Raw genomic sequence first — 12,634 nt, forward strand, 5'->3', positions numbered from 1 at the left:
AACACCCAATATACTAAATTAGAAATGGAATGCAAACAAAACAATATAATCAAATAGAAAATAATATAAAAAAAATAAAAGGATGTAAAAGTTTTAATTCGCTATACGTTTCTTGACTGCCAAGTGCGAGAAAATACACGGAAAACCGACTCATCACAATTTCAACTAAAAAATAGTTGTTTTTGGTTTTGTCTAGGTAATATTTGGGCGAACTAAATTTTTGTTGAAAACAATAATCCGCTGTTGGTTTGATGCTGTCAGTTTCAGTCTGGACACAAACGTTTCAGCCTAGCACAAAACTAAAAAAGCCTAACTGAGCTAAAGCTTGAAACGCTTGTCTCAGCTTGTAACGCTAGTGTTAGTCCAGACACAATTGCATACGCCGTTACACTACCTTTTCAGCCAAGACACAAACGACTGGAATTCAACTATCAGGAATCAGAATATATTGGCTCAAATGGCACGTTCCCCGTATGTAGTCGGGGATTTGTGAAATACAACATAGGATATTTCAAACGTTTTGATCACCGACCGACGGATGAAGGTACGGAATTAAATTGTTGAATCAATTCAATGAATCAATTGGAATCAAAATCAATAATGATTTTCAATAACTATTATTTGAGAATCTCGCAAAATTAAGAGAAAATTTAGTTACGTTTTTCATTTTTCTGTTGAAATCAACTAATTAGGAAAACAAGAATTTGTTTTGTTATTTTCTTCATCGAATAGTTTTCAGTGTAGAATCATGCAATTTTCTTTGTTCTCTAAACAAAAAAAAACCTGCCTTCTAATAAATTCGTTTGAAGAACGGAAAACTCACAATGGTTTCCTGAAGGTAAACAAACGTTCCAAATCTATCGACTCACCTGCGGCAAAAGAATCTGGTACCCGAAAACGCTGGTCCAAATTCGCCGTCTTCCGTTCGGCAGCTCCGCGGTTCCGTTTCACTCAACGATTTCAAAAAACTTCACTCCCGGTTCGGTAAAAAAATCACTACCTCGTCGCCACTAAAAGAACTGAACTTTCTTCCTATAAAGCAGTGAAACGAATGAGCTTACGAGACTGACAACTATCAAAAAAAGGTTTATTCCATTTTTCCGAGCGCTTTTATAGCGTCCGATATTTTGACATTTCTAATTAAATGGCTAATTTCATTATGCCGACTAATCTTTATATCGACTCCTACAGTCATTATAAAGTCATAATATTTACGTTGTAGAAATAGTTAATTACAGTTTTGGGTAAGCACGCATGTCCAAAGTGTAAGTCAAATGAAGCCCCATTCATTCGATTCTATTTTGAAGCTTCATTCTTATGTTTCCTATTCGGATGTATTTCTTGGACCGATAGCGCTCTAAACCTTCACCTTATATGTCGGCAAAAACGGAATGTGCCTGGTCCATTTCCAGCTGAAATGAAGAACAAGAAATATCAACTGTAATATCATAAAAAAAGTTGAAGCACTACCTTTTTAGAATTTCCATGCCGCATGGGAAATCAAATGTCGATTTGTCAATTGTTTCATCGTTTGTACTTTCTAATGCCATTTCTTTGCTCCATGCAACAAGACCACGTTCCTCATTGGTTCCTGGGATCAAATTATCCAAAATACAACCAAGACTCCCTCCAACAAGAATGCTGGTGCTGAGTAGTACGAATAGAGTTGAGTCTACAGTTTCGTTTCCGGTTTGTATTAAATCTGGATGATCTTTAAGCCAAATGCAAAATACTAATGGGAAGAAAATTGATAAACCGAGAATATATAGGTTTCGTGCAGAACGTAGATCAACATATTGCAGTGCAGAAAGCCCAAACGCAGCTATCATTCCAAACATAACGCAAAATATTCCACCAACAACTGGATCAGGTATCATAATGAAAGCAGCGCCAAATTTATTTAATACACCCTGCAGTACCATGATTAGCGCTGCCCATTGAATCACTCTTCTACTTCCTACTTTTGTAACACCAATAGCACCCACATTCTCACCAAATGTATTTGTACCATTTCCAGACCCCCAAAATCCAGCAAGTATGGTTCCTAAGCCTTCTGTGCCAATACCTCGGTTTATTGCATGAAGTGGAGGTGGCGGAGCATTGCACATTCGCGACACAGTTGGGTAATAGCTAATGGATTCTACTGTGCATGCTAAGACTCCTGCCAACATTCCCAATACTCCGGCCAATGTTACAGTTGGTGCTCCAAATTGACATGGATATGGTACACGGAACCACGCTGCATCATGCAATACTTTGATTCGCACATCTGTGCGAGCAGGATGACCTTCCGGAAGAACGTTGGTCGCTGTAAGAACGGCACAAAGCGACCACATTATTACAATTGTCAATAGAACAGGAAAGAGCTTGAACAATGAAAACCACCCAATTGCAATTCCATGACCTTTGTGATAGTATACCGTGGGAATTTGAACATTGGTAAGTACTTGGGAAAAAAGAGTCAACAGAAAAACGGTTCCTATAGCTATTCCCCAATGTTTGGATGCAGTTTCACTAGCGTGCGAGAACAGTGTTAGACCAACCAAAGAGACGGTGGGTACAATAGTAAGAGGAGTTATAATTTTCAAAAGTTTACCGACTAACCCGGTATAGCCGATGAATACCTGAAAGGTGGCTGATACCGCTATCGCTCCTGATAACTCGCACATTCTTGTTTGCCAAAGCTCTGTTTTTTGTACTGAATCCATTTGTCCTATAATATCCTTGTTGGGACATTTCCATTGTGGCAGGTTGAGTATAGCTAGCGTCGGCACTAGGAAAGATATTGTTCCTCCCTGGACGATTGGAAGTCGACATCCCCAAGTGACTTGCATATACGTCACTAGACCAGTCACGAATATCATAGTAGAAATAATTATTCCTCTCGCTGGATCCTCGTCCTCCATACAAAGCGCCGGTGTTAGAATGAATGGGATGGACACGATGGCTCCTAACATTGTTAGATAATGCTGAAATAATACTGCAATTAGTAAGTACTTGGAAAGCAGCTACGATTTCACGAATATCTCCAGATTTTTAAATTTCGAGTGGTGAACCTACATATGTAAATTGGAAAACTTTGTGGTTATATTGTTTTACACGAGAATTATGAGCTGCCCTTTTCCCTCCAGTTAGGTAATACAGTTGCTCAACTCAATAACTCGCCACCAATTTAATGTGTTGAACAACATTGTTCGAGCTTTTCAAATGTGTGTACAAATTGTATGTAGTGGTTAACACGCACGACCCAACTAGCTCACTAATTTCTCTCAGGGTCGGCCGCCTGGGGAGGACTCGATCAACTCGAAACTTACCCTCTTACGACTCGGATTTATTGAGAGACGTCTATGAGGGACCATTCATAAATTACGTAACGCTTTTAGGGGGGAAGGGGGTTCGACAAGTTGTGAAATGTTGTGACATAGGGGAGAGGGGGAGTAAGCTAGATCGTTACGTAACATGTTTTTACCTAAGAAAAAAAATTTCAAGGAATTTGTTACGTGATAGGGGAGAGGGGATGAATAAATTTGTGACAATTTGTTACATGGGGGGAGGGGGGAGTCAATTTTGGGCAATTTTTGCGTTACGTAATTTATGAATGGTTCCTGAATGGAAAACTGACTCTGCATAGAAAGAAAAATTTACATAATTTACAAATTTATTTCCATCGGTACGTCAAACTTTGGGCCCTTTGTTGAACAGCGAAGAGGGAGGGGAGAGGAGCATACCTGGGAACTCGACGGATGCGATGATGTTCCTACTGGTGGTGGTCTGCCGCTAGATGATTCATCGGGCCCTTTGTTCCATTGTTCCCAAACGATGCGGGATGTGCGTCGATTCATTCGAGTGGCGCGACGAGAGATGCCACGTGAGTTGTTAGAGATGGTCGGGGGGATTCGGTGTTCTTGGATCTGCGTCAGACAGAACATTCAACGGTTCTGTTCCAACGAGCCCGTTGCCGAGACGTTCGTCGTGACTGTGGTTGTCCTGATTAGGCATAGTTCCGGGACCGTCTTCTGACTGGGACGGCTTGGCACGCACTTTTACAAGTCGGACATTTCAAACAACTTTTATCTGGTCTTAAAAAACTCTCACGATAATTTCTGTCCGGTTACTTCTATCATCAACTAACTTTTCTTATCTTTTCTCCCTTTCCTTTCTGCTTCTCTTTAATGCTCTCTATCTCCCGCTGTTGATGAAATTCGGATGCAGTAGTGACGAGCTGCAAGAATATCCCGCTGGTGTGGTATAATTTTGGCTGATCAATCTTTTGGGATTTTTAAAGGGTTGAGATATTAATGCAGTCTTTTTCCGTCTTTGGTATCATTGCGGTTTTTTCGTAACAAATTTTGAAATATATATTTTTTTATTACCGCTTAGGAGGCATGGCTGCTTTGGACCCAGATCATTCATTTCGGTTCCATAAGAGAACCTAGGCTAAGCCCCAACACCTGGTATGGATGTTCCGGGTTGGCCGCAGAAGGTCTAAATCTAAATTCTAAACATAAACGCTAAATCTGCGACGGTAACAAAATATTCCCAAATTTTGAAAATGCTAGGTATATTTGTATACTAAGGGTGGCCGAAACACGCTTTTGATTTATGTGGTACGAAATGAAACGAATAACTATTCATTTTTTTCATTTCTTTATTTCTTCTCGTAACAATGCGAAAGGATACGAACATTCAATTATAGATGTTGTTCACAACATAAAATTCCATTTCGACGAAAACATTTGCGAACAATTTCACAATTTTTAAAGAGCTTCTGATAAAAGATGTTAAGCGACCGGATGCGTTTGTCACAAATTTATAACTGCATGTGTGCAAAAATTGTTCGGAAATGTTACAAAGTATACTAACTAGAATCGGATGTGTCACTGGAGCCGGAATACGAATTAGAACCAGCCAGCATTCCGGTTCCTTTTCCGGCTGAACTTAACTGGGTAGGTCTATCCTAGCGTTTAAAAAGTTAGTGTTTACCCGTTTACCGATAGTTTTGTACAAATATGTTTTTTAATATTGCATAAATAACCTGGTCTGATCACAGAATAAACAGTATAACCAAATCGACATATTTTAATTTCGAAATATAATTTTTGTTTTTTTTTAATATTAGGGTTTTAGCAAGAAAAAAATCACCCATTCTGCGAATTTGTTTTAGAGCTTTGGGTGAAGCGAATTGACCAAATATCGACAAGTGACTCGGTGATGAAGCTTTTTATAGAACGTCTCTGGAAAAAACACGATTTGCGGTGCTAACTGCCATTCAAAAACTACTTAACCAATTTATTTTACATTTTGCATACACAATCTATGTAAAAAATACCAAACCATTACGTTGAATTTTTGAGATGATTTTTCAATTAAGGATGCTTTTTACTCATGAGGAATTCCACGAAGATCCGTCCGAAAATCTTTAAAATTGTGATCGACCTTCTTAGATTCCGATGAAACTTTACAGGTTTAACCGGCATAAAAGACTAAACATTTTCCACAATCAATAAGATTATTTTGAGTCAAGCGCATTTTTTTTAAAAGGGCGTAGACGTTTCTACGTGCAACTATTTCAATTTTTTTGTTCGATTACGCTATTTTATACAGTAAAACTATCTGAGAACGAGTTACAGGTAATGAACACTTCTGCATGAAAAAATTATACACTGAAAAAAATGTTGTGTCATTTCTCACAAAAACAAAAACTTATGATAAAAATTCAAGTTGCAAAAAAACCCATTTTTTCTAATTTTTTTATATTTTGTCAACAAAAACCTAAAGAGAAAAGAAACATTTTAAATGTGATTTCATGATGGAGAAGTTATCAGCAAAAAAGCTGTCATAACAATAACTTTATACATGTTTTTAAATTTCATGCTTATTGACATACAAAACTGTATTTTTTACAGAATATAATTCTAAGTATCATTTTAAATCAAAATGAATTTAAGAAATATCTTCCAAAATGCGATAGTTTTTGAGATATTTGGGTTTTGCTCCAACAAAAACAATTAATTCGTGTAATTACATCCTTTTTAAAAGTTATTCGCGTTACTTCGTCATAAATTATCAAAAGTCTAATGTTTATCGTTTTAAAGGCATAAAAGAAACTTTTTCAGTGTATTTGGATCATGGAGAAGCTTTAAATAAAAAAGTTTTCCTAACAAAAACTTTTATCAAATTTTTATAATTTATACTATTCGCAGTCAAAAGTAGAATTTTATTTTTGAATATGATTCTAAACGCCATTTTAAATCAAAATGCTTATAACAAAAATTTTCTGAAACGTATGAGTTCTCGAGATATGTAAAAAATTGATTTAACGACATAATTATTTTGTTTTATTACGACCTTTTCAGAAGTTATTCGCGTTTCTCCATCAACAACAATTAGTTCTTCGTAAGGCCCATAATATTTCCTATAACTTTCCCATTGACATTAAGGTGCTATTGTAAGCCATTTGAAAGCTACACTGCTGGTCAATAAAATAGGTGTGAGAAAAAAGTACAACTGGTAACCTGTGTAAACTCCCTTATTCAACCAAATTTTATCCATTTGTCTTGGCATTGAGTCATTCAAACGCTGATAAATTTCCGTTGGTATAGGGTAGCATTCGCTGCTTCCCAAAACGATCCTTATTTGTGAAATTTCGATCGAATAACTTCTTTTTAAGTACATTCCGTAAATTTTCTACGGGATTGCTGACAGGAGATTGGCATGGTCCGAAATTATAGTCACTTTATTATCCCGAAATCATTCCTTTACATACTTCGATGTGAGTTTTTGGTCAATATCTTGCTGAAACTGTCATGTAAAGGCACATTATCTTTGGCATAGGACTGCATGACATCCTTTAGGATGTCCAACCTTTAGCCTTGCATTCGAATCTTGCCATTATAGTGGCGTTGCAAAGAATAGGACCTGCGCCATTCCAGGAAAAGCAAGCCCCAAATCTCGTTGTTCTCGCCTCCGTGCTTTATCATATTTTGCGTGTGTCGCAGATCAAACTGTTTGCACTTTGGACGTTTAACGTTTCGTTGGTCATCGGAGGAAAACAGGTTTACCTTTGATTCGTCCCTCCGAAGGATATGTCGCCATTTTTTGATTCCTTCTGAACCAGGCCCATTAACGCTGTTGAAAAGCAAATTGCATTTTTCTTCAAAGGCTTTGGCTTCGAAATAGTGGAAGCTTCTTAGCAATTCTTTCTGGAAAATTGAAATTTCACGGCCTACAGCGAACTGTTCTCGGACCTACCACTTTTCCAATTTGTGCTGAATTGGTCTTGGATGACGCGAATGGATCGGATTTCGCTAAAATTGCAATGCGAAGGTCAGCTGCTGTAGATGTCTTCTTGGGTTTTTTGCGTGTTTCCTTTTTTCAAAGGTTTTAAGGCATTTGTAACGAAGTTTTCGGAACGCCGCAGTGTATTCGCGATTTATTTATACGTCTTATCTTCTTGAACAAAATTTCTTAGCAAAACTCGTTCCACTTGAGTACAGTGAGATGCTCGACCCATTCTATAACAAATCTTTGACTTATGCAACATTTAAGTACATTTACTAACACGCAGAATTCAAACTTCACCAAATAAAACGTATAATGGAATTATGTAAAATAATAACACGTTAATATATTTCACACACCTATTATATTGACCAGACGAAAAAGCCTGCGGTAGTCTTGTTTTGCATCTTGACAAAGATTACAAATATAATCAGCGCCAACAACCCACTAGTAACTTGACAGATCCCAAGGCTTCTGTGTGCGGTAGGTGTGATTGAGACTGCTGCAACTTGGTATGCGTAATTGAGAGAAAAACAAAATCATCTATCACACACCTATTTTATTGGCCAGCAGTGTACATGAAAACAACGCAGATCGTATGGTTTTTTTTATATAACTAGGTTCATTTAGGCCCAAATACGGTAGCTTAACGAGGCCGGTAATTCATTTTTAAGGTGCATCGCACGTGTTAGTGGGAGAAGAGAAAGCCGTATTTAGGGGCGGCTTGCTCCCCTCATATGAGTAAAGGAAAAAGGTAGGAAGTGGGATACATATTGTAAAATTTTGTAAAATTGACATTCTCGTTGGCTGGTTGATGATTGTGGGGGATATGCACACTTTTTTTTAGTGGTTTCCATCGATATTTCGGATGATTATTGGCACTCCGATGCTGTCATGATGTTCCTGTGACATGTGTCATGATGTTCTGGATGGACGGTTATCAAGAAAGGTATGCATCGTAGACTCGTGAAGTAATGTCATATTGTAGATACAGGGAGAGGTTGACGAGGTTCTACTGTGAATGAGAGGGGAAAATGTATTAAACTTGGACATCAATAGTTTTCAAAAAGGTGTAGATAAGAAAAATGTAGGGGTGGTCACGGCTTGCCAGGACGTCCCGGACTGGCACATAGGGTGATCTACCTCGGGCCCGAAGGGAATCTATTAGTTGGGACCTAGCAACACGGTACTTTGCACACAGCCAAATAACATGCTCGATGTCGTGATAGCCGTGCTCACAAACACAAAAATTACTGTCAGCAAGACCTATACGATGGAGATGCGCAACAAACAGGTAATGGTTGGACATGAGTCTTGACATCGTTCGAATAAAATCCCGGTTCACATCCAAGCCCTTAAACCAAGCATTCGTTGATACCTTCGGGATAATAGAATGTAGCCACCGTTCCAGATGTCCATTGCTCCATGAAGTTTGCCAACTTTCGAGCGTCCTCTGACGAGAGATACTGAAAAATTCATTGAAGCAAATTGATCTTTCGTAAGTGTCGCCCTCTAATGCGCCCACCTTGGCTAAAGAGTCCGCCTTCTCATTGCCCGCAATAGAACAATGTAACGGGACCCAAACCAAGATAATCTGGTGAGATTTTTCAGATAAAGCACTCAGATATTCCCGTATTTTCCCCAGGAAATACGGTGAGTGCTTTCCAGGCTTCGTCGCACGGATGGCCTCAATGGAGCTGAGACTGTCCGAAACGATGAAGTAATGGTCTGCGGGTAGGGTGTCAATGATCCCGAGAGTATACTGAATGACAGCAAATTCTGCAACGTAAATTGAAGCAGGATCATTATGATTGCATGAGGCAGCAAGATTTCCGTTGAAGATACCGAAGCCTGTGGACCCGTCGAGAATTGATTCGTCAGTGTAGAACATTTTGGCGCAGTCGACTTGATGGTATTTATTATAGAAAATATTTGGACCACTTGTGGGCGAATGTGATCCGGGATTCCACAAATCTCTTCCTTCATGGATGTGTCGAAAAATACAGTTGAAGCAGAAGTATCTAAGAGATGAGCACGGTTAACATTATACAAAGATGAATTGATGTTCTGTGCCATGTAATCGAAGTACAAAGACAAGAATCGGGTCTGAGAATTGAGCTCGACAAGCCTTTAGAAATTTGCAATTACCAATGGGTTCAAAATATCGCATCGAATGAGTAATCGATACGAGAGGTCCCAAAATCGATTTTTTAGTGGAAGGACGCCCGCCAGCACTTCTAAACTAATCGTATGGGTCGAGTGCATGCAACTCAAGGCAATACGCAAACAGCGATACTGGATTCTCTCTAGTTTGATGAAATGTATGCTCGCAACGGAGCGAAAGCAGAAACATCCGTACTCCATCACTGATAATATCCAAACAACGATATTATCAGTGATGGAGTACGGATGTTACAGCCTGATTAGGTCTCCTGGGTGGGCACTCCACCATGTTCCGGTTATTGTACGGAGAAAGTTGATCCTTTGTTGGCACTTCTGTTTCAGATATCTAATGTGACATCCGCAGGTACCTTTAAAGTCGAACCAGACCCCGAGATATTTGAATGTTGAAACCTGAGCAATAGTTTTATCCATTAACTGAAGCTGTAGTTTCGCTGGTTCACGCTTCCTAGAAAATACGACTAGCTCAGTTTTCTCCGTAGAGAACTCCTGGGTATCGAGTTCTCTACGGAGCCTGGAGAGCCCAAGCAGACAAATTGTCCAAGGTATTTCGCAGTGGTCCCTGCAAGTCGTCGGCCTTGGGACCTGTAATAGAGACCACACCGTCATCTGCAAGTTGCCTTAGCGTGCAGGATTTGACAAGACATTCGTCAATGTCATTCACGTAAAAATTGTAGAGAAGAGGGCTTAGACATGAGCCCCGGGGAAGGCCCATGTAGCTAAATCGTGATGTCGATAAATCACCATGCGCGAAATGCATTTGTTTTTCAGACAACAGGTTTAGCAAAAAGTTATTTAAAATAGGTGAAAGACCATGCTGGTGCAACTTCTCATAAAGAATGTTGATAGAAACTGAATCGAAAGCTCCCGTAATATCCAAGAATACTGAATTTCTGTTGAGAGCAACGCAAGGCAATCGTTCGTCCCTTTGTCTTTGCGGAAGCCAAATTGTCTATCTGACAGTAAGCCATTTGCTTCGACCCAATTGTCGAGGCGAAACACGATCATTTTCTCGAATAACTTCCGGATACAGGATAGCATTGCAATCGGTCGATCCGAGTTGTGGTCGGAGGCTGGTTTTCCTGGTTTTTGGATGGCGATGACACTCACTTGTCTCCAATCATGTGGGACAATGTTACCCATGAAACTTATTAAATAAATTCAACAAGCGCCTCTGGGCAGTCTGGTAGATTCTTCAATTAGTTGAATTTGATTCTGTCTGGCCATGGAGCTTTATTGTTACATGATAAGAGAGTAAGTGAGAACTTCACCATCAAAAACGGTGTTTTGTTCGCGGTATTGTAAGGCGACGTGGAGCGGTAGATTTTCTGTGCCGGGGCGGAATCCGGACAAGCCTTCTTGGCGAAATCGAATATCCAACGGTTTGAATATTCCACGCTCTCATTAGTACTGTTTCGGTTTCGCATACGTCAGGCCGTGCCCCAAAGAGTGCTCATCGATGTTTCTCTTGTTAACCCGTCGACAAACCGGCGCCAGTAACTGCGTTTCTTAGCTTTCATTAAATTTTTCATTCGCTTTTCTAATATCGCGTACACTCGATAACTAGCAACTAACCCGTCGTTCCGGAAGGTTTTATACGCGGCAGCTTTCTCCGCGTACACGTCTGAGCACTCTTTGTCCCACCACGGGTTGGGAGAACGTTTTTGGGTGTCCCCGTCGGGTACTCGTTTCGTCTGAGTTTGAATCGCGATATCGAGAATCGAGTTGGACAAAAACTTATACTCTTCCTCCGGGGGAAGTACCTATGTTGAATCGATAGTTTTGGATATCTCAGCAGCGTAGCTCTTCCAATCAATGTTTCGTGTGAGGTCATAGGAAACATTGATTGGTTCCGAAGGTCTTCAACGAGTGGTGATTGCAATTACAATCGGCTGGTGATCACTACCGTGGGGATCAGATATTACCTTCCACTTGCAATCTAACCGTAGTGATGTCGAGCCTAGAGATATGTCCAGTGCACTTGCTTGCGCTGGTTGTCTAGGAATCCGTGTCATTTCCCCTGCGTTCAGAATTGTCATATTGAAGTTGTCACAATGGTTTTGAATTGTCGAGACTCTGTACCGTGAGAGTTAAAGTCTCCAAGAAGCATGCGGGACGATGGAAGGTGTTCAATCACGTTAGTATGTAAATAGAAGCAATGCAAAGATCTTTGCCTTTGATTGTTGTTTGACAAGCGACAACTTCAATGCCTGGCGTCGAAGGGAGATTGAAGGAGTAGCACTTTTTGATCTCTAAAAGTACCTCTCCATACGAGTCTTCTCGATTCATGCGGATAATGTTAAAATCGTGGAAGTTGAGGTTTATGTTACAAGTAAGCCATGTTTCACATAGGGAAAAGGCATCACAATTATTGTAATCTAGCAAGTGTTTAATGAATTAATTTTGGGGATTCTGCAGTTCCACTGTAGAACAGTGATCAGATCCGTGGTTCCGTTTAATAAGTTAGCCATCGAAGGATACGATCGCTGCACAGAGGAGTAACTAGAACAAATTCTTGGCCAATAACCAAAATTTTTTTTTTCGATTTTTTATTTAGTTAAAATTTTTTTAGATACCTAAAAGCATACTGCATATTGTGGAAAGATAAAGAGTATGCCAAAAATTGCAAAAGAATTTTTGCATGGATGCAAAATGGTGATATTTTAATTTAATCATTTTTTTATTATATATCCAGCAAAATCGCTTTCAAATGATGATGACTGTATTAAATAAGACAATATTATAACAAACGTAATTGAACACAACTATTTGTATTACCTCAGCTTAAAAATAACCGAAAATAGTAGTGTTGCTATGTATATGACCAGCTTAAAAAACACCCTTTTTAAACAATTTATTCCAAATTTGAATGATAAAAAAGTTACATTATACGGCAAGATCCGGAAAAGTTGCTGAAACAACATTACAAAACAAGATTCCGGCTGTCCAAAAAACATACAATCTCTTCCGATCTTTTCCGATCCACAAATTCCAAACGATTTAAAAATATTGATATTTTTACTAATTTGTGGTTCGCCAAAATGCTGTAGGGTCAAATACTATATTTGGCAAAATTAATCTTTATGAATATGTGCACAGGTATCTCTTTTCTTCTTCCTTGTCCACTGACCAACTGTTCATGCAGCGGGAAAAACAAATGTATTCACAAAGA

General features: G+C 39.2%; 1 protein-coding gene across 3 annotated transcripts in view; it reads right to left on the bottom strand.

Moving 5' to 3' along the window:
• Nucleotides 1-1,057: 1,057 nt before the first annotated feature.
• Nucleotides 1,058-12,634, bottom strand: part of LOC131677910 (solute carrier family 23 member 2) — a 70,882-nt gene continuing 59,305 nt past the window's right edge. For all 3 annotated transcript variants that reach the window (XM_058958008.1, XM_058958007.1, XM_058958009.1), the window contains exons 3-4: nucleotides 1,471-2,969; nucleotides 1,058-1,412 (exon numbers count right to left, since the gene is read on the bottom strand). In XM_058958008.1, coding sequence (XP_058813991.1) covers nucleotides 1,358-1,412; nucleotides 1,471-2,969 — 1,554 coding nt within the window. In that variant the 3' untranslated portion in view covers nucleotides 1,058-1,357. The remainder of the gene's footprint in view (nucleotides 1,413-1,470; nucleotides 2,970-12,634) is intronic.

The sequence above is a fragment of the Topomyia yanbarensis genome, chromosome 1 (genome assembly GCF_030247195.1).
Source record: "Topomyia yanbarensis strain Yona2022 chromosome 1, ASM3024719v1, whole genome shotgun sequence".
Taxonomy (NCBI): Eukaryota; Metazoa; Arthropoda; class Insecta; order Diptera; family Culicidae; genus Topomyia; species Topomyia yanbarensis.